Source organism: Chanos chanos, chromosome 13 (assembly GCF_902362185.1).
Source record: "Chanos chanos chromosome 13, fChaCha1.1, whole genome shotgun sequence".
In the NCBI taxonomy this organism is placed as follows: domain Eukaryota; kingdom Metazoa; phylum Chordata; class Actinopteri; order Gonorynchiformes; family Chanidae; genus Chanos; species Chanos chanos.
Genome location: NC_044507.1, coordinates 14,033,888 through 14,057,278, shown reverse-complemented (window position 1 = coordinate 14,057,278; position 23,391 = coordinate 14,033,888). Strand labels below are relative to the sequence as shown.

Genomic DNA, 23,391 nt, shown 5'->3' with positions numbered 1-23,391 from the left:
ATATCAATCAGATAATAATCAGACCTATAATTAATAACACAATATCAATAATAGATCTGATCAAACAAAAAACACAAATATGTTTTTCTGTGTTTGTTTGTTTGTTTTTTTGTTGTTATGCATACCGATTTGATATTCACCCTCACCCTATTCACACTCACCTGTTGCTTAATCTTTCACGTGGATTCTCTAGGTATTTTGGTCCATTCCTCTTTTTAGAACTACTTCAGCCCTCTGATATTTTTCATACTTTTGGTCTATCTCACATAGACTACTTGCTTCAGGTCATGCAACAACATTTCAATTGGGTTAAGGTCGGGACTTTGTCTGGGGCTTTCCAAAAGGTGAAATTTCTTTTGCTTCACTTATTTCATATTAAAATGGACTTTTTAGGATTGTTGTTAAGTTGAATGACCCACTTTTTTGGGATTCAGCTCACAGAGAAATATTCTGACAGTCTCCCATAGAATTTGCTGGTACAATCCAGAAGTTATTGTTCCCTCGGGGACTGAGAGCTGTCCAAGTTGTGAGGCTGCATGGTAGCCTCAAACCAAGATATGGCTTCTGCCATGATTCACCACTGCCTTTTCTTGGAATGAAGTGTGTGATTCTCAGACGTAGACCAGATCTGATTTATGCCAAAATCCATACTTTCATCTCATTTCTCCATAAAACATTTTTCCGACTGCATTCTGGGTCATCCAGGAAGCCCTGATCGACGGCACAATTATTTTCTAGAGTGGTTTCCTCCTTGCAGTCTTCTCATACACACCATTCTTGTTCAGTGTTGTCCTCATAGTTGACTTGTGATGGGCTGGTTGTGTAGAAACATGGTAAATTTTCACCATTGTACACTATCAGCCTGAATGTGAACTGAAAAAAGCCAAAGTCTCTAGTCTTTACTATTCTGTAACTCTTCCATATCCTCATGAGTATCAGCAACAAAATTCACATAATATTAAAAAAATGATAAAAGTTACATCAATATGTTCATCTGAGGACTAAAAACCTGAGTACATACACCAGTCCCAAAAACGTTTCTGAATAGGACTGAATCAGAACACCCCTATTCTACAGTATCTCCTCACTTTGGTATGTTCCTCTCTGTAATATCCGCTGAGGATGGCTGTAATTGGAGAGATGTAAAGGGGTCTGGGACTGTGTGTGTGTGAATATGGCCCCGGTTGGCCCCTGTAGGGCCCCAACCCACATCTGCCTCCCACTCCTCAGCTCACCGTAGAAACACAGACTACAGAGACTAGCCCGCAGCCACGGCCTTAATCTTTTTCTGCATAAGAACACAAATGCAGACAAGCCAGACAGCCTCTCGCATTCTTCCTCCAATGACGCCAAAACAGGCTTCAGCACCCAGTCAAACACATTTAGAGCAGCTTCACGCACAGCAGCCATGACAAGCCAGTCTGTCCTTAGAACCTTTAGAGACCACAGAGCTGAGAGGGAAAATAACACTGTGTGTTAACGTGTGTGTGTGTGTGTGTGTGTGTATATGTGTGTGTGTTGGGGGGGGGGGGGGTTGCATTTCTGCGCTGAAGCACCTGGATTTTGCTACATTGATAAAATACAAAGATACATATGACGAAGAGACAGCATAGAAGTCAGTACAAACCATCTTCAAGCTTTGACAAATCTCCTGGCAAGAGGCAAAAATCCTGCTAAACGCAGACGCAAAGAGAGGTAAAGGTTTGAGGTAAAATGTATTAATATGCTCTAGAGTTGTAGAAGAAACTAAAAGGATATATCACTGATATGAAAATAGGGCTCTGACTGAAAGCATTTTTTTGAAAATGTATCCTGTATGTGAACAGGCTAAAATAGGATGTGCCTCCTTCGAGTTTAGTCATTACAAATGGATATTAAGCATTTGCATGTGCATGCAGTATCTTTAGACAAGACAGTCCCCTTTAGCCACAGCAAACTCTGCTAATCAAACATGAAGGCAGACAAACAACAGGACAGACAGCAGACTGAGAGATCCAAGAAACAAAACTGGTATAGGTTTGGTAACCAACCCCTTAGATTTAGCAGAATGGATAGGGGGTGGAGACATCAGATGCCAGCCAATAGGAGCTCAGTGAGCAGACTATTGCCAGACAGATAGCACAACAGCAAATAAGAAAAACAAAAAAAATGTATTTCTAATAGTTGGCATGGATACTACACAGTCTTCTCTGTCTGTATTACTGATGTCTGTCAGCATACTGCCTGGTCTCAAATGCCAGGCTAAATTAGATCCCCCCATGGACCTTCGTCCCGTGAAAACTGCACTAATGAGCCGAGATGTTATTTCAGATCCTCACACTAAAGAGCTGACAGTCAAGCAGAACTAAGAAGACCAGTCCGAGATTGGATGTGTTACATGTTCTTGTCTCTGTCCAAGGCCTAATGGGAAGGAGCAATGTTCACAACGCAGGTCTTCTACATTTAGACTGCAGAATAAAAAAAAGAAATTATAGCACAAAAGATATAACATATTATATTCGTCAAGTTACAAATCTGGCCCTACGTCTGAGGCAGTGATATTAGCTCTTACTGTGTTCACAGTTTTGCACAGTACTGAGAACATAGGTGAGAGCAGCACAGGAGAAAGCAGATAGCATTAGCTTCTCTTGTGTCAGACCATTCTCCCCATAGCCCTACCATTCTAATTATAGAAATGGCTTTCATCAGGAAAGTTACACACTACAAAATGATGATCTTCACTAGATGGTAGAGACAGATTTAATACATAATAACATTTACCTATTCCTACTGACCATGAAAAGTTGAAATAAATCAATTCTCGTGGTCTGCTTTGTTGAGCGGCAGACAGGCATAGAGAGCTAGGCAAAGCTTTCCAGAGCAAAGACAGGGTCTAAGGAACAGCATAAACACAGTTGGCATAGAACTGACAAAGCAGCTTCATAGAACCCTCACTGGCATGGACACGCCCGCATGCACAGAAACACACACACACACAAACACACACACACACACACACACACACACACACACACACACACACACACATAGGCTTTACAGCCCACTGAGTGCTCATGCAGGTGTTGCAAGTGTCTATCTTCTTGTCAAGACAGATCCTTCTCTATTGGTCAGTCACAAGGCAATGCCAGGATGGGATGTTCTGACTTATGCAACTCCATTGAGCCTTGACTCCCCCACTATCCCTGCTTCAAACAGACTGTTCCCATATGGAAATAGAACAGGATAGAACCAACACCGCAGACAATACAAAACCCCTCTCAATAACAGCGGAATATCCCTGTCATCTGGGATAAAGCCTACGCACTGTTAAAATGATTTAATTCACACTTAAACGTGGCGCATCTACTGACCGGAAAATGCGGATATTCATATCGAGCAGATTTGAAACCAAAACAGGTCCCAGGGTTGATACTTTACAGTTGTCTCACCAGCTCAATAATCTATCACGAATATTCACTACAGACCATATAGAGGTGCCTTATCCATCCATCTCATAGCGTTAACACAAATCAACCTGAACGAGAACACATATTCAGTGAGAGAGTAATAGGGATAGGAGCATAAGGTTTAGGAAGTGAGCATCTGTGCCTCTGCTGGAGCAGGAGAAGCTGTGCTAAGGCACGGGGTCTAGAGGAGCTCCTACGGAGGAGAATGCTGTAGGATGTCAAGCTCCTACTGACGGGTTTGATGAGCCAAGGCTAAACATTATCATGTACCGGGCAGATGCACGATTGGGACCCACTCATGCCTGACACACTAAAGCCAATGACAGGGCTATGCAGTCACGGATTGGGCATGGTTTGGGTGTCCATCTGTCAGCGTGCCAGAGCACACACTACAGCTTCTATGCTTCTACATGACAGGAGGCAGCGTTTTATTCTTTAATAATGAAATCAAACTCTGTCCATTCGGCAGATGGTGTCCTCAATACAATCTCTGCTAATTTGCAACAGTAAAATATGTCAGAATGATCTGTAAAGTTATTTAACGAAGCATTTAAGAGGAGAATGAAATCATTTTTTGTTTTTTTTTCCACTTAATTATGGAAGAATGTATTGAAAATCAGTCTCATGCAGGACTTGTTTCCTGAGATAATTTCCTTTTCACACAGCCAATATTCATGCCTACATTTTTCATTCTGTAATTTCTCAATACTAAATATCCAACAAGTGTTCCATGTTGATTTTGGCATCAAATATGGCATTCTGCCAATGACGCTTTCAAATCTAAGTGATAGGATCAATGAAAACAACTGGACAACGACATAAACATCACCAAGTTGAATAAACGTTTCATTTTCTCTCTGACTCAAAACTCCTGCTGTATTTCTTTTCTTGTTGAACCAGCTAGAAAAAAAAACGAGAAATGGACAGCACCTGACATATTACACAGCTGCACAAATCCATACTAGTTTATCAGGAAGCCTCAAGAGAGGCCTGCCCCTTATTGAGTACATCTTTGAACATGACCAGATGTAATTGCAAAAAGCACAGTGATCAATGAGAATGATTTCAAGGCCTCATGAGAGAAGGGAAAAGAGGGCTGTACACTTCACTCTACCAAAGTTCATCTGAGGAACCATATAAGGGAATTACATCAGTGTTAAACAACACATTGAGGGCATTAGCCATTAAGGTTAGCCAATAACGCAAATTTATTACTCTGACCTTATAACTGTGATTTATTTTACAGGCTCCAAAGATCCTACCTCGGTGAAAAAAAGGGTATGTAATTAATGTCATGGAGGTTATATCTTTTCTTGGGCCAGACCAACATATTGTGAAAGGGGCACTGTTGCATGGTGGGGCAAGCAGAAGAGACAGAGATCTTCTCTGGCCATGGAGGAACGGTTGTTCGCTTTAGTTAAAAGAAAGAAACTGATATTTCGACCACAAATCCATTATCAACCAAAGGTTATGCTTTGATTCCCGGTGATTAAGCACGTTGATTATGCGCATATCTCCAAATAAGTTCTTTCAAAGCACATTCCTGCCATGTGGCTATTTTCTCCAAGGTTACTCACTACTCTTGAGAGAGCAGCGGGTCTTTAAGAGGAAGAGTAATGAAATGGCTTGTTCCGTTTGTCGTGCCAATTAAGCTGCTCCAGCTCTGTGAAGTCGTAGACCATGTCTAAATTCAGGAATAAATGTGAGGAGAGGTAGGAATCGTGGCCAATGATTACCCAATTCAGTACCATTCCCATCAGCTATTACCACTGACTGTACCCTCACGGTAGTTCCCAAATCTTAAATTAGACCTCAGACATACCCTATGCTTGTGATAAATCAAATTAAAAACTTTCGAAACAAGATGGCTCATTTGAGAATTGACAAGCAAAAACATCCAAAATGCTCCCTTGATGGGAGAGCTAAAGATACACTTAAAATGACATCATAAATGCCATTTACCACAATCGGCCTGGAAGACCTTATGGTGTGAGTGTGACTGATCACAGTCAGCACTTTAAGTGTCACATTTAGCAGGGCGCTAATACTACAAGGTGCTGATGCTGGAGAAAGTCACATGCAATGCCTGGGCCAGCACGGGCAGAGACGAAAAGATTCTGGACAGTCATGACTAAGACGCTTGTTTCCCAACAGACATTTCCCCCTGTCTCTTTTCATTCTGTCATTTCCAGCATGCTCTGGACTTCCTTGGACTAGCTTGTGCTTGCACGAATCTGAACAGCGCACAGCATTCCTATATCCACTTTGGATTAGAGTGCTTTTCTTTATCCACAACCACAGTTTCATTTGATGGTTTTTAACAATTAATATGCTTTTTTTTTTAATTAAACTTATTAAACCTTTTACATAAATTTATTTGTCCCTCTGTCAGGGTTGAATTCATTTTAAAGACTAATTTAGTTATTACTAAATGTTACTCACACTCTGTTAATGTGATTTGCCTGTTAATACAGACTAATGCATCATAGATGATAGAATGAATAATAAATTAGTTAATCAGAAACACTGATAATTATTAAACATCCTCATCCCACCAAAAAAAAAAAAACTGCTTTGTTATATTTCATTGCAGATCAAACCTAAACCAATATCTTGAGCAATAATTCACACGGAAGATAATCCAACAATTAATTTACCTGTCTGACAGGATAGCTGAAGGAGAGAATAAATGGAAAATCATTGGGGATGTGGCGGGTCATCTGTATCAATCTGTCTCGTACACAATACCCAAAAAAAAAAACATCTGAAGAAAAATGTAAAGGTCAAAAACAGCATGAGAGAGCAAAACACATTGATCTGCATTGTACGCATCACTTGGAGAAAATCCTCAAAGCATCAGCTGTTTCATTAGGAACGAATGTACCACTGACTAAACGCAGATGTTTCATACTGGATTTTCAAGAGATTTACAACGCAAACAATCACAACAAGTTTAAAAACAAAGACAAAATCTCTATGATCAGTCGCCCACACAGTCTGCCTCTGCAATAACACTTTGGATAAATAATGTTTTGGAATTATTTTACAGAAGCTGTACTCTTCAATGTACAAGGGAATTCTCAAATTTGATCTGCAAAGACATTTTTCAAGTGATTTCCAAGCAAGAGAAACAGCAGACAATATTTAATGTATGTTTTTAGAAAGGTTTCGTGACTGATTCGAGTCGTCTCCAGGTTCAGAAATGATTGATTCAGCCGGTACCGATTACATTCCTTATATTTTCTATGTTTCACAGTTGTTCTTCCTGCACATAAACTGTCACTTTTACATGCATTTTACATTACACAGCTGAGACGCCTCGGCTTAACTGACAGCTGAACCAGCGATGTGTCGCAACTTTGCTTTTTTAGCTCTGTAGTCTACATTTTACACAGTGTAGATGTATGAAGGCTTGGGTTAGGGAGAAGGGTGTTAATGTGCCCAGCTGAACTACTGGATCAAAAGCTAGTGAAAGAGTCGGGCGTCAGAGAAAAATGAGTCACACTCAGGGTTGTGACGGACTCCAGCGAAGCCGTAGGGCCGCGGGCCAGGCCAAGGGCTTCTGTGCAGGCAGGAGTCAGTGTCTCCACTCAGTTGGAGATGGGTGAGCAGTCACAGTGACTCAGACTACTCATTCTCCACCATCTGCAGCCCCCTCCCCGTGTCACAATAACAACTCACACCACCAACACCGAGAACGGAACAGCCGACACATGTCCAGTAACTAGAGGATGTGGATGTGCTGGAGGGGTTGTGGAACTGAGGGTAATATATCAGAGAGACAGAAAGGTGCCAATGTGTGTGTGAGTGTGTCTAACAACTATAGATCTATATAGTACTTACACATACTTACACAAACAAACGCAGTATGTATATGTATGTGTTGTGAAAATCCACACTGTGACATGAGAAAGACAGAAAGAAAGAAAGAAAGAAAGAAAGAAAGAAAGAAAGAAATGTTACACAATGAACAGTATAAACTGTGGGTGTAATTAAGCCTCTGTTGTCTCATACAAAGTAGGCCACGCCACAGTTGAGATGACAAAGACAGCTATCAAATAAATCAGCTTTTGTCCCAACGCTCAACCGTTATTCTATGGATACAATAGTGCACAATACCAAAGCAGTCATTTAAATTACCATTAATAATCATTTGTTGTGGTTAACTGACAATGAAAATGATTGAGGCTTGATCTGGAAACCAAAGGCTTCAAATCCATCCCTACAACTTTTTTCTTTGCACCCATTAACAAAACAAAAGCATGGTATATTCTTTCAATACAATCATTCATTAACAAGATCTAGAGTCTAAAGCTCGCATTGAGTGCTAGCAAGCCCATAAACATATAATTGGCTGTGTTTGTTGTTTATGTTTGTACATGAGCAATCAAATATTGCCTGTGAGCGAGCCACAACCAGAGGGGACCGAGGGACCATAGCAGCACATTTCACTTTACACACACACACACACACACACACAGAGCAAAATAAATACCATCAACATCACAGTATAAACAAGAGCATGGGCATAACCAGCGCCATGGGGGCATGCTTGACCTACACTGACCACCCACGCTTATCTAACCAAGGACACAAGGCCAGCGGGAAACCAGACCCAAAACTGAGCTGCCCTTCACATGGTAGGAGGGAGAGAGGGAATCATCTGAACATCCAGCTTGTTTGTGTGTGTGTGTGCGTGTGTGTGTGTGAACATGTGTATGTGTGTATGTGTATGTGCATGTGTGTGTCTGTGTGTGTGCGTGTGTGTGTGCATGTGCGTGTCTTTGTATGTGCGTGTGTGCATGCGTGTCTTCTGTTAGGCCAGTTACAGAAGCATTGGTCTACAAAAGAGCATGAAACCCACATGTCCGCCAATTGATTCTGACATTGAGTGGACATGGATATTACATGCTATGTTGCATTTTCTTTGCAGGACAAGCTGACATTTATGAGAATGTGCAACATTTATGAGGATGAGATTTGAAAATGTGTGTGTGTGTGTGAGAGAGAGAGAGAGATTGTGGGGGTACTCACGTCTGTGTCTGGCCCCTTGTCTGCCCCAGGGCAGGAGAATGAGACAAATTCATGGCACCTTTTGTGGACCACAAAACAGCAGACTGTGAAGAAGAAAGGCAGAGAGGTAAGCTGGGCCTGCTATATGAGCTCTGTGACCATGTTTAGCATTAATGTCTGCATAAGGGAAAATAACTTTCACAAACAGGCAGGTGAGAAACTTACAAAATCATTGTGTCACTGAAATTAGATATCAAGCACAACATTCAGCAACAAAGGATTGTATATAAACTACTACACACACTTTACTAAAGAAGTTGTTATTCCAGAAATGTTGCAAGCATCAGATATAGCTCAGATATAGAGCAGACACACACACACACACACAAACACACACACACACACAAATGTAGTACACCAGAGGCTCTTGAAAATGTGTCTGAAAATGTGAGAGTTCTGCATTATGGCTACAATAATATGTTTGATGATAGATCCACAGAGGCTGCTGGCATCACATGTTCTCCAAGTGAGAATGTCACAGCTGCCAACTACTTTTCTAGCTCTCTCTCTATTAGCAACAACAGATACCTCATGTCATCATTTAACAAACTGTTAATAGCCATTCTTTAGTCTAACTCCGCACCCATAAGAAACAATATAAGCATGGCAGCTCTTTACCTAAAGACATCTGCAAAGCTTCACATTACACCACAACAATGGCAAGAGCAAATCGTTCTTAACTGTGTATTTATTTTCTGACTTGTTGCGATGTCATATGGACAGGTGAGTAAAGACACAGCGATAGCTTTACAGTTACCCTCTGACATTTCCTGATTGCCTGTCTGCAGCTTCTCTGTGTCGTGGCCATTATGTTAGAGATAGCGTAGAGTGGCGCATTGGCCTCACTGTGGTGGAGCCCCTTAATGGCTATTGGCATGTGTCACTGGTCAAGGCAACATAATCGCTCCAAATGCCTGGTGCAAAACACCACCACCCCGGGAATCCCTCCAATCCATCTAGATTCTGTCATCAGCCTCTCAGGATTCATTCCCATCAGTCACACAGCAATCAGCCAGAATGGAACAGATTACAAATCAACACAGGCACATGTCAATCAACCTCTGTATTCTTCCGTCTATCAGGGATATAGCTCTCTTGTTTCAATCCACAGCACTCATTCAGATATATAGCATCCAAAACATGTGTTCTCATCACTGAATGAGCAAACAGTTAAAATGGTATAAATCCAGAGCTCTGTTGTAAAGATAATATGAACTACATTATAGATTCAAGATTAAACTGACATCTGCCCTACTTTCTTTAAAGGTAATACTGTTAATCACTGATTGCTGTGTGTTTTTTGGGATGTCAACTCTGAAGCACGCTGTGATTTGTTGGTGTTTGGTGAATATGACAGCACTAAGAAAAAGTCATTCAAAAGTCACTGTGCCTGTTATAGCCTTAAGTATATGTTGAGCTATAATTGGAGTTTTGGGAGCAATTACTTTAATACGGTGCAAACACCCACATACCCAAATCTACAGTAAAGTAAATGAAGTCAGCTCACTTCAAAGGACATTCTACTGGGACACTACTGACACAGACAGACAGACAGACAGACAGACACACACACACACACACACAATGCTGATTGATTTGATGGAGGAGATGCCGAAGGGGCCGACTCAAACAGAGCAGTGTGTCCTGCTGTGTGTCTGCCCGCAAGCCCCCGCGTCTTCATTAGAGCCATCAACAACCACCTCCCACAATGCTTCACTCCCCTCCCGCTGGGTCAAGCCGCACCACCCGTCAGGAACACTCAGTTCCCTCACATCTTTCCGTTTACCCGGGAAAATGCCCGTCCACCAAAATATAAATCAACATGCCCCAGACAAAAGAGTTTAAGTCCCCCCCTCTTCATAGGTAACAGGCTGATGTCATCTGAACATCTGAGTCACCATCTGATGTTTCTGTGACGTAGGCGCAGAACCTCGTAATAGATTCCCATTCGTTCTATGAAAGCAGGACATTTTGCTAAATCAAATATATGCCTTGAAAAAGGCAATCTGCGACTTTAAGCGTCTCAGTTCCACAGGTAGACGTCTACTCTACTTTACTCTCTGGGTCTCACCCCAGGAGCCCACAGCACAAAGAGTGTTGAGCACAAATGCCAAGGCATATTTAAATAGAGGGACAGACGCTTCGGCCCTCTTGCCGTGTGACCTTTCCTCAATCCGCCCTCCAAGGACTCCGCATGACAGAGCGAGGGGGGGTAGACGGTGTAATGCAGATTTACTAAAAAAAAAAAAAAAAAAAAAAAAATCAATAGCAGCTTCAATCAATATCATAGGCAGACATGCCTAAAATAGGTCACCATCTCATCTGCTTAATAATGGTATCTTCAAGCTCTTTCTCTCTCTCTCTCTGTCTCTCTCTCCCCATCCTACGACACAATGCTCCCTATTCAGAGGAGAACTGTTCAGAGAGTAAATGCTGTTGGGAAATGGGTAATGGAGAGTGTAATTGGAGGATGGCGTAATTCGTACAAAGTCCTTGGCCTGGCAGGAGGGGGCTGAGTCTCTGATTACGGACCCACTGTCTCCTCTCTGGAGGTGACTTTTCAATGGCTCTTGAATGATCACGAAGAATGAGCACTACAGTGTGGAGACAGGCACAATGGGATTCTAGACTTGCCTAATGAAATCTGGAAAAATCTGTTAGAGAGGAAAAAAAAAAGATTTTTAGGGTCAGATTTTTGGAGTCAGAGTCAGATTGAATTGGGCATTCCTATAAATAGCATTGGTGCTGAGTTGTGATGCTGATATTTTTGGCATCTGGTATTTTTTTATTTATTTATTTTTTTGGTATTGATATTTCTTACATGTTTATCTTGAACATCTCCCCCTATGATCCTCACATCCCTATGAAGATGTCAATGTTCCTGTTTGTGTAGTCAATACTGAGAGGAGCTGAGTTTGAGGGAGATGAAGCTGGTCTGTTTCTCTGTGGTGAGGGAACTGGGAATTCATCTCCCTCGTGTACAGTAGCCAAAAAAAGGAGAGGAATCAAAAGCTCAGCGAATATGGCCTGAGATGATTTATGCCTCTTCAGAGTTCGGCACCTGCTGCTTTTTTCTTGATGGAATAGATGAATAGAAAGATGGCAAAAGAGGCTCGCATGTATGTACACACACACACACACACACATACGCACACATACACACACACACATACACACACACACACACACACACACACACACACTGTTGTCTGGCAAGCTTTCCTTGGTCCCTTAATTAGCAATGAGATTTATTTGAGTTATTATGGACGACTTTCAGCCCTGGATTTATTTCGCTTCTTAAACTCAGCCCAAGGTGTCAGAAAACAATAGAAAACTAATGTTAGCACAAGTACAGTGCTAAAGTATGGAGTAAAAAATATGACTGTGGTACCCGGTGACTAAGGGTGATTTGAGTTTTTATTCCAGACATCAACGACAAACTGGTAACACCCAGAGAAACGGCACGACTGATCCAAGTGCAGCCGCTCAGCCTCTCTGCTGAGCTAAAGCACCGGAGAGGAAGAGCAGGCTAAAACTCTCGCCTCTTCTTCCTCTTTCTGAGAGGCCCTGTCAAGCTTACCACAGCTCAGTGAGGAGATCTTGGTGTGTGTCTGTGTGATACGGATGTGCTGCTTAATCCCTGCCCCCCCCTTCCCCCCCGCCCCCCACTCTGCCCTGTCGCTGTTTATTCACTGCCTAGACACCCCGAAACAGCGTTAAGTCACTGGGCAAAGTTCAGAGCAGGCAAAAAATGCAGATGGAAAAATACAGGCAGCATCTCTAGATTGTGGGGGTTGAAGTGTAGGGCAGCAGGCACTTAAGGATGATTCAGCTATATTAGAGTAAGACTGCAACCTCCTCCACCTCAGCTGCTGCAAAGAAATGGAGTTACAACAGTGGTCATCTCTGACAAAAGCAAGGCCTTGATGGTTAAATCCCTGAGAGATAGAGAGATAAGGAGATGGAGAGAGATAGAGAGAGAGAGAGAGATAGAGATAGAGCGAGACAAAGAGCGAGAGAGAGAGAGAGACACACAGAGAGAGAGAGAGACTCAGAGGGGCTTATGAGGGGTTAGTCACACTCCAGTGGGTTGCGACTGTGGGAACCTCCTCTCGCCTACTCATGACGTCCACACACACATACAAAGGCAACATACATGAGCATGCACCCACACACACGTACATATGAGCATGCACTCACACATATACTCACACACAAAGACATACACACACACACACACACACACACAAACACACACACCATGACTTGACAGCCTCAAAAAGTACACTCATTAAAGCAGGCATGTGTGTGTGTGTGTGTGTGATTGCGTGTGTGTCTGTCGACATCTAAAGATAGCGGCGAGTCTTCACTACAGCAATCAGACTGTCCCTGTGTGTCTGAAATCCCTTTCTCTAGCTTCTCATTGCTGTTTCTCAATAAATGCATGTACTTGTCTGTCATTACTGTAATGATAAATTTGCTGTTTTAAAATATTTGCCCTAATGGCAGATTTAGCCCTGATGGTTGGTATTACAACAGCTGTGACAATGGGAGGGGCAGAATCTTCAGAGCCAGTTATGATTAATTACCGCAGGCTTTGTTTTCTGAGCTAAACAGCCGAGGCGAGCAGATAAGGCGTCACAAAGCTGCTTACTGAGCCCTGCTCTCTGGCATCCATACCGTGTTTACACCTCTCTTTCCCTCTCTCTCTCTCTCTCTCTCTCTCTCAGTCTATCGCTCTATCTCTCTCACTGCCTGAGTTTATCAGGGGTCTGAAAGCATCCTTTAGAGTCTGGATTATGTGGTGCTAATCTAACACTGTTGGAAATCCTCAAATCACTTTTAATGGGATTACAAAACTGATTGGACTCCTGTCACACTGCGCCAGAGCAGCGGTTTTTGCCACACTGACCACAGCAGAGAGAGGGAGACCAGGATGGCTCTTAAATAGCATCTTAGTTTCATCACACTGACCACCAGCTCCAGAACCAGGTCCAATAGGAGATAATCTGTTGCCACTGCTGACAGAAACCACTCTAGCAGAGGGATCAATGTGCAAAGATGTGTTATTAAAGAAACTCTTTTACACAGGTGGGACACTGTAACAATCACAGGCTTGCAAATCAATATTGCTGTCAATAGTGGCCACAGAGAGAGAGAGAGAGAGAGAAAGAGAGAAGAAAAGAGAGAGAGAGAGAGAGAGAGAGAGAGAGAGAGAGAGAGAGAGAAAGAGAGAGAAAGAGAGAGAAGAATGGAAGAAAAAAAGAAAGTGCAGCAGATGATGATTTGCACTGAGGCAGCAGATGAAGTCCCTCTTGGATGGCATTGCTGGAGGCTGGATAGCAGTAATCCTTGGCTATTACTGCCTGTGTCAGGCACTTGAGTGGCACATGATAAGAACGCCATGCTCAACTGACATTCTGAGGACACAGGCAGGATTGGGTTACCGCTTTCTCTGATGGAGCTGGGTAATACACACCCCTGTCAACACACAGACACAGGCCTGTACACCCAGGGCCACACACACATACACACACACACACACACACACACACACACACACACACACACACTGTACTCTGAGTTCGGGATACTGCTCATTTCAGGTTCTCTCCAACAATGGCAAACATGTCAAGTTCTACTCCATGGCTGTGTGTCAAATTCTCGTCAAACTTTCATGGGCTTCATGTAACATACTGAGTTAAGCTGTACAGAGAGACTGCACCAGCCTGTTGTTTACAGTCCTCAGAGTCACTTAATCCCCAAAACACACTGTAATGCTAGCCTTTCAGTGGTAAGCCCCTAGCTAGCACTGTGTCCTTATACCACATTTCAAAAGGAATAGAACACACACACACACACACGCACACACACACTCACACACACACACTCACACATTTTTTTACATGCAGATATGCACAGATGTGCACAAACATGCACGAGACAAACACACCCATAACCTCACACAATATCTCAACACAAAACAGCAAAAGCAACCTGCTGGTTGCACCAAGCGTTCTCCAAGCAATGAAAAAAAGAAAAAAAAACAACAACAAAAAATAAAAAAACACACACACACACGCAAAAAAACAAAACCAACGGCATAACCACAAAACGCCACGTAAACAACCTGTTAGGGCTAGGGCTCTCTCTCAGTAATCTCAGGGTTGTGTTCTCAGCAGGAAATGGAGCATACTGAAGCACTAAAAAACTTCATTGTTCCATTCTGTGTGCTGGCACAGACTTGAATAGGATGTTCCTCCACGATCCCCACCACATCCCCCTGACCCCACAACACAGTCACAGCCTCCACTCTCCTGACTGAAACATCTGACTGTGAGCACGGAACATCTCCATAAATAAGCGTGGGCACGCTTACAACTGTTTGTCACCCAGCTGTCACAAATTGGTTTCCATGGAAACGGACCGGGTCAGGTAGGTGGACGGTAGTCTCGCAGCTGCGTTTCATTGTCTTCGCGTCGCCCTACGCTTCCTTCCCGGCATCTGCAGACGCTTTACTACCACGCCGTTTGCTATGCAAAAACGTTTTGTTTTGGTTTTTTTTTCTTGATGGATTTTTTTGGAAGGAGTTTTGTGGTGAATATGTGGTTGGTGCAAAGAGAGCATGACACCAAATCATGTATCACTTTCATTCGTCCTTCGTGTCAACTTTAAAACAAATATACAAAGCAGGATATTGTTGTACTGGGCTACTTAAAAAAATGAGAGCTTACTTCAGAAAACACTTAGTGAGCAACTGTTGTCCTCTAAGAATTACTAAAGCGCTGTGGCCTTGCCCCCCCCCCCCCCCCCCCCAAACAGATAATGCATTTGAAGGCACTGTAAAGAAAAAGACAGATGCACGGTTTTCAGGGATTTCCGTGAACTTCTGCATTAACGTAGGCATTTTATATTAGCAGCAATTAGCAATAACCAAAGACTCTGGCAGCATTCAGCGGCCGTAAATAAGCGCTGCCACATGTTCTGAGAAAGAAACTAAAAATGAATGAGACGAAGGCCCTTTCAAACGGGCTAAAGATAGAGCTGTCTGCCTCTGGTTTGAATAGAGCCGTTTCCATTTGGCTCGTAATGACCAGGCACCAGCTCAAACGGGAGGATAAACTGGGGAGCGGGAAGGAGTAATTTGGGTGTAAACACTGATGCTGTTTCAGTGTCCTAATTTGAGGAATGCCAAGTGAGTCACTTTTAAACGGGGCTGGGCCGGGGTGGGGGGGCTGGAGGGGCTGTTAACCATGTGCAATTGGGCCCGGTCACTGTGGCAATGATGAGGGGATTGTAAAGGTTCATAGAGAAAGACAAGTGCAAACAATGGACCCTCAGGCTGCTGTCTGCTAAGGGAACTGTCACGGTTACTGAGGTAGGGGCTATAATAACCACGAGGGGATGTGGTCAGGGACAACCTCTCTCCTGTAACTGTAACCCTGCCTAAACAGTCAAGATGACTGTTCTTTCTTAGTGAGTGAAAAGCTAATGTCTGTAAGTATGTCCCTGGATCATTATAAACTGAGCCAAAAAAATAAACAAATAAAAGAAATTCAGTGAAGCCTCATTGTTATTGGAATAATTTTGTTTAGTAAATTATAACACTTCATTTTCAGCATTAAAATTCTGGCAATCTCTCTAACACACGATCAGCAAGTCTGACCCCATTAAAGAACTCTCAGGAATCCTCTTGTTTACAAACCATATTATTGTTGAGTTCAAGTAAATTTGTGAAACAATTTATTCCCTTGTTACATTTTCATTTCTTGTTGTGTGTGTCCCTCATAATTCATCCCTTATTTCTGGGTTTATGTAAGAAAAACACTTGCTGATTGCTTGTTGGTTAATCTGTGCCACTCATGAGAGTGCTGGGAGACACGTATCACACAGTCATAGCTAAAGTGTTAGTAAAACAAAATAACAATATTACACAACCTTCTAAAATGACCAGGGGGGAAAATCAGTCATCAAGGTCTAAAAAAATTACAGTCAACTTGTCTTTTTTTATATAACACTGGAGTAAACCTTCATTTTAATTTCAAATACTTTTCTGCCATCGTGAGAAGTTCGGGGCCAGCTAGTGATGTGGAATCTGACTATTAGATATTTTAGCACTGTGTCACCAGCTTTGAATTTAAATTGAGAACGAAGAAAAAACACAACAAACCCATAAACAAAGAACACAAAACACATGAGTATTACTCATCCAGGCTTCTGCACTGAGAGTTTGAAAATGAAAGAAGTGGTACAATTGCCTACATTCTTGTCTAAAACAGACTGTCTAGAATAATCTTGGCAAGTGGGTAGAGTTACAGAAAATGAGTGAGTTGAGGAAGTAGGCGTAAGTCTGTTTGCGGTAGATCCTTAGCTAAATAATTTGGGCTAAAGGTATGAAATCTATGCCAATCAAAGCATAGTTGATCAAATCTACCTGATGATTAAGGTGGAAAATGTGTGTAGGCAGATTTTTGACTGTAAGCTTACAGCAAATTGTTTGTTAGTTTTTCCACTTATTTTTTTTTCCATTTCCTCAATTATTGTGGATAAAATACTTTAAATCCTTATTAAGGATGGAAATATGATAGAATATATCTGCAGTATTGCTTTACCCTTTTGGGTAACAAGCCATAAGCTTTGTGGGGGGAAAAAAAACTGCAGGACAAGTATGAAGAAAACATGATGGAAATATGTTTTTGTTTCAGATTGATTACTTAAGCAGCTTTAAAGCCTGTTAGCACGAGTCGTAATTGAGAAATTTTAATCCTAAATTTTTTCACAAGTGTATCAGCTGCTGGATGACTGTTGCCACAAGAGCACATGTCCATCTCCATCTAGGAAACAGAGCTAATAATAATAATAAAAAAAAAAATAGAGAAAACCTGAAATCATCCCCATCTCTGAGAAATGTCTGTTTAACAGAAAATAGAGGCATAATCATAGTTGTACATGTCTGAACACAGTACAGTTTGAGATTATCAGCATAGATCATTACAACAAGGAGCCCCTTTTAGGCCCATAATAGAGCAACAGCAGAGGAGCAGAAGTGACACAGATCCCAGATGAGGAGTAAAGTCATCCTGAGGACCAAGAGTGCACACAGGCATGTCTCACTTCAGACTGTCCAAACACTTCAGACGCATGGCTTTTGATTCACTTCTTTTTGGCTCATTAATATAATGAATAAATAAATGAGCGAATGAATGAATGGAAAAAAGATGAACGGATGGGTGGGTGGATGGATGGATGGATGGATGAATGAATGGATTTTAATATAGATGAAACTTTGAGAAATAAACTGTTTATCTGATATGTCGTCATACAAAATACAGGGACTTTTTTTTTTTTTTTTTGCAGTTCTAGTGCGTATAATATAAATCACAAAGTCACCTGAACAAAGACAGTAAAGAGTAAACAGACATACAGATACAGCAAAGAGAGAGAGGGAGCTGCCTCTCTCCGTAGAGTCTCTATTTCCTCATTTTGAGATATCACCATTCTACGAGGAGCCTTTCATCCTCACTGAGCATGACAGAGCGGCCTCCTCTTTTGGTCCTCACTGCTTGATTCCCTAAGACTGTTCACAGCTGAAGTCTTCTTTTAATCACCATACATTCGGCCTCTTTCTACTGACAGCCTGTAGGAAAGCACGGAGCTATGAATCCACAGAGAGACTATCCTTACTGATCCTAACTGTCTACACTCATCAGAGGTCACGAAGAGAGAGATCTGAATCACATTAAGAAAAAAAAGCAAAAAAACTACATCAGACTGAAAGACTACGAATAAGAAAAAAAATACAACAACAAGAAAACAAAACATAAAACATCAAAAACACACGCACATACTCCAACGAAAGCTTGACGTAAGATAGGTCTAAGAGGGGAATTGCAGAATGAAGAGAAAAATGAGATCACTCCTACACATTCCACGGTATAATTTATATCTATAAACCATGAAGGCATCTTTACTCCCCGATAAATGTCAGAGTGTTAAAACCTTGACGTGGGCTTCGGCACTTGGCAAACATAATTATTATATGAAGCATCTGTGATTCTACATATTGTTTTTCCATTGCTCTGTTTATCCTGAGTGTGGCCAATAAAGTTTACGGTTTACAGGGCAGTTTATGTCATCAACACCTTTTTTTTGGGCATTAACTGAAATCACAACATCCACAGTGCCAAGCAATTCCTTTCCAATTTCAACTTTTTTCCTTTCAACCCTTCTGCATGAGTGACAGAAGAGATGCTGTTAGATGGTGATGTCATCCGTGTTCACGTCTTTCTTCACATGACCCACCATGAACAAACGACGTCTTACGTCAGAGAGAAAAATTTCCTTTTGCTATCGAAGTATTAGACAACATCTCCGATCCAGCATGACTTTCCATTAATGTGTGAACTAAGTTCATTCCTCTTGTCTATCAGACAGTACAGGTGTGACATAGTCTAGTCCAGTCACTTGACGGATTTCCCCAGTGACCGTGAAAAAACCATTCTGTGGCATGCTGGGGTGAGACCGACTCTGACAGGAGCTCGACAGAGGCAGAAAATCGATGAGAACGGCACGGTGTCCCCCTGCTGCTGCTACTGTATGCGGCCTGTCTGGCTGTCTCATTAGTTCACACACACAGATTTAAAAAGGGCTAGGCATTAGGTCACCGTGGCAACAGGGTTCTTGATGAGGGAAGGAAACCCAGCTGATGAAATGCTTTTGACGTTTAGAACATGCAAAAATGCACACGCTAATTTGGAAGGACAGGTAAAGGCTCCTTGACTCTCGTCTCTGTAAAGTTTAAAGCGAGAAGTCACGTATTCCGACTTTCTGTTAACCTGCTGTTTAGTTGAAAATCCATCAGTACAATGTCAATGGCATTCAAGATGAACATAAGGCAAAGCACACCAGGAATGGTTGCAAAATGCATCTGGGTGAGCAACAATTTCACATGAAAGCAATCAGCATGACAATAGACTAAATAAATAAATAAATAAACAAACAGTATCTGCAGCTGCATGCTGTGCACACCACTCTCTCTGTGACTCAGCAGCATTGCCTGAATAGGTGAACAGGCACCAATTAAAAAATCTTCTCTTGTTAACTCTCCCTTTCACTCTATAAGACTGTTTTTCATTTAACACTCCTTTTCTTGACATGGTCTCTTTCCTCCCATCTTTTAAGCATTGCCTTCCCACTTTTACTGACATCTCTTTACTCTCTTGCACTTGCAAAGTGGGAGGGTCTAGATGAGCAGCAGTGGATGCTGGGAGCCCTCTCTCTCTCTCTGTCTCTCGGTTCTGCTCTTTCACTGGCGTGGGCAGTGAAGTCAATGCCATGAAAATTAAACCCTGTGTTTGTCTGCGTCTGAGCCTCCCTCTAGGTGCTTAGTGACAGAAATATTCTTCCCTAGAACCAGATCTCCAGGGAACCATGCACCCCCAAGGCTGGGACACACACGCAGAAACACAAAAGTCCTCACACTTACACATGTACACACAAGAACACACAGTCATGCCCACTCCTATTCAAATTTTTTTTTTTCATTCTTGAGCACCATCAAATTACGCACACCCCCAGATTTCAAAGCAGAAAAGGGTTTTCTCCGAGGGAACGCATTCTTTCTCTTATATAAGCAGTTCTCAGTCTTCCCCTGATGGTTTCCTCTGGAGACGTCCTCCTGGGGTACAAAACGGACAAGCCTAATTACTCATCTCAACTGTGCCCATGTTCATGGCAGCTTCTACGTAAATCTGTACATCCCCGATGCTACACATAGGCAGAAATTTCTGCATGTACAATTTAAAAAACAAACAAACAAACAAACAAAAAAAACAGTGAAACTGATTTTTCAGGGAAAATTAATTAAAGAATTAAAGAAGAGCAAAAACATGTTTGCAGTGAGAATATGAATACATCTGCCCTCAGTAAACACTCCCACACACAGTGTGGTAGGAGACCAACCATTATATTTCAGACTGGCACACACTAATGAAGTTGTGCATTAACGAAAGAACAATCAAATTATTTTTGGCAAAACGCTTCTAACTGACTGTAGCTCAGACTGAAACTGTAACCAAAAGCTGCATCCTGCAAGCACATCTAGCAATGAAAGCAAAGAGAATGCTTATATAGGGTAGGGGAAAGGGTAGTGGAGGCAGTTTGCCCTAAATCTCAATGCTTGCTCAATATCCTTCAGCTAGCTGGGTTTTTTTTTTCATGTTTGCTACCTATAACTGCCAGTTGGGAGAAAACAGCATTCTAGTCCCCTGCAGACACATAGCCATGGCATCACATCACCAGTTTCCTGTCAGTACAAGCTCTTTTCTCAATCTTTTTTTTCTGTTCTTTTCTTTCCCTCCTTTCTTTCTTTCCTCCTTTCTTTCTTTTTCAGCATGCAAAATACGCCATATCAAACATGAATATTGAGCAATTTCTGCAGAATTTCAGCACCAGCTCAACGTGCACCGCTGCCTTTGATTCGATACTGTAGCTTGGCCTTTTCTCTGTTTTTTTTTTTTTTTGTTTTTTTGTTTTTTTTTTGTCAATCAAGCAGATTTTCATCCGACGTGAAAGGTTAAATGGCTGCGCCAGACTCTAGCCACAAAATGTCAAACTGAGGAAATCAGAGTTTCAGAACTCTGCCTCACACAGAAACAGTCCAGCAAGACGTACAGTTACAGCGCATCTGCCAGAGGAAGACTCCAGAACTCAGCTGACTCTTTGTGCAAGAGCTAGATGGTATCTCACAGGATCTGTAGCACCCAAGCGTATATGGCAGCACGTATAACTAAATGTGTCCCCGAGTCAGCTGTCTGGTACTGTAGGTGTCTTTGTGCGGAAGCAATGCAGCATTCTTCTAGTCTTTAACCTGAAGGTAAATGTGAGTGAAGTTTGCTTATCTTGAGGACATCCTGAAGGGCATCTCTGTCACATAGAAAACTTTATCTACGGCTTTACACATGGCAACCAAACAACTTTATTTTAACTATCCAGTTTCTCCAAAATTTCACATTAACGCGGCCTTCTTGAAACCATTTCGTATAACTCTGGGATCCCTCTGGCACAAAAAATGTCTTTCATGCCAATGAAACGCGGAAGTAGTCCTTTCTCCTAACGTCTCCTGTCCTTCATAGCAAGCCCTGACAGATAACCTTAGATAACACCACCCTGAATCGTACCTTCTACAGCAGCAGGTCATTCTTTCACAAAGACTCTCTACTGTCTGCTGGCTGCCCAGCGGGAAATGAATGCGCTCACATCTGACCCACTTCCACACTCACAGACAAATAGCAGGCTCTACAGCCACATTCAGAACAACAAAACGCTTCTCCTGTTCCACTCAAAGAAATGAATAACAGTATTTCACAACTGTATGAAAGAGAAGGATATAACAAAAGACAGCGTGACCCCGCAGTTAACAGTTCTCATCCTTTAAGTCGATTTGTTTGTGTGCTGAAGCTCATACATGTTTTTTGCCTTTGAACGTCTCCTTGAGATAAAAGAGAGAGAAGAATAAGCAGCCACACCTTAGAATCACTGATCAGGAGGAGACGGATATGATCGTCAAACGTCGTGAAAATAAGAGCGTGCTTCAAGAGCTGAGGGCAAATGAATGTGTGTGTTTGTAAAATGAAAGCCCTCAATTATTGCCCTCATTAGCAACCTGTCGTTTTTAGTGAGGGTAGATTCTGTCAGCGAAAATCTCTTCCTGTGATATTGATTCCCACGTTTCTAAGATGTGAAGCATTCACTCAGACAGGTTTTGAAGGAGCTCTGTAATTACTACGAAATAAAGCTCTACTTGTTATAATACGTGGGGCTTGAGACAATTCATTTTGAATGGATGATTTAACAAACAAAATACTAATTAGAGGTTCAAGAGGGCTCAAATTTTGGCAAGGGCAACTGAAATGTAAACTGGTTCAAGTAAAACCTTTTCACCTGAACCTGTTTTATCCTTTCCTTTGCACTGTAACAGTTATATCACCCATCCCTCTTCTAAGACCACTTGACGATCATTTGAAAACCAGCATATTTTGGCAATTTATGAGATTGGAGCAATAACTGCAGCAAGTGGATCCTTCACTACATTCAGAATCAAGGAGGAGTTTCTCTGTCAACCTCCTTCAGACAAAAAATAAATAAATAAATAAATAAACCCTCAAAATCTACTGTTGAATGGTCTACACTGGCTTTATTCATTTGATAAAAGTGTAACACATGGTAACAGAGTGACAATGAACACATGCAGAGAGATCAGTAATCACCCCCTCGCTCCAAAATGAGTGACTCTCAGAGCCTGTGTATTTATGTAAAGCTGAAATTTGTTGGAGCAAATCTGCCTTAGCAACACCATGTCCCAGTGTGTTGAGGCGGTTTCAAAACGTCTCAGTTAATGAAGTGTATCATTTAGGATGTACAGCAATGCTGCTAACCCAGGCTTGCCCAGAGAGACAACTTCACCACACAAAGTTATATTTACTTTGATACAAAGGAATAAAAAAGTTCCCCTTGGAGGTCATTAAAGTGTGAATTTCTGTTTAGCTGTTTCTATCTCTATACTATACTGCAGCTTTCTGGCCCATGGTACAGAATCAAAGGCAAGGCTATAGCACTGCCTCTGTCTCGTGTGCAGTGCTATAGTGTGGAGAGCACACACAGCTGTTGGAGGAGAGGAGAGAAAGTTGGCCTCATAGGCTGACTGGGCATGAGAAGGCCAGTGAGAGAAGGCAGCTGGAGCCCTGCCAGCGTGGCCCTTCACCTTCTATTCACTCGACCGGGGTCAGACCGGGACACAGCAACTGAGTGGGCGCAAACAGGGGGACTGAATGGCAGCGGCTGAAGGAGGGGTTTCCCCAGACCGCCCAGATAA

At 42.1% G+C, this 23,391-nt stretch overlaps 1 protein-coding gene across 2 annotated transcripts in view; it reads right to left on the bottom strand.

Moving 5' to 3' along the window:
• prkcab (protein kinase C, alpha, b) overlaps positions 1-23,391 on the bottom strand; it is a 90,603-nt gene that overhangs the window by 52,244 nt on the left and 14,968 nt on the right. For both annotated transcript variants that reach the window (XM_030789861.1, XM_030789862.1), the window contains exon 3: positions 8,481-8,563. In XM_030789861.1, coding sequence (XP_030645721.1) covers positions 8,481-8,563 — 83 coding nt within the window. The remainder of the gene's footprint in view (positions 1-8,480; positions 8,564-23,391) is intronic.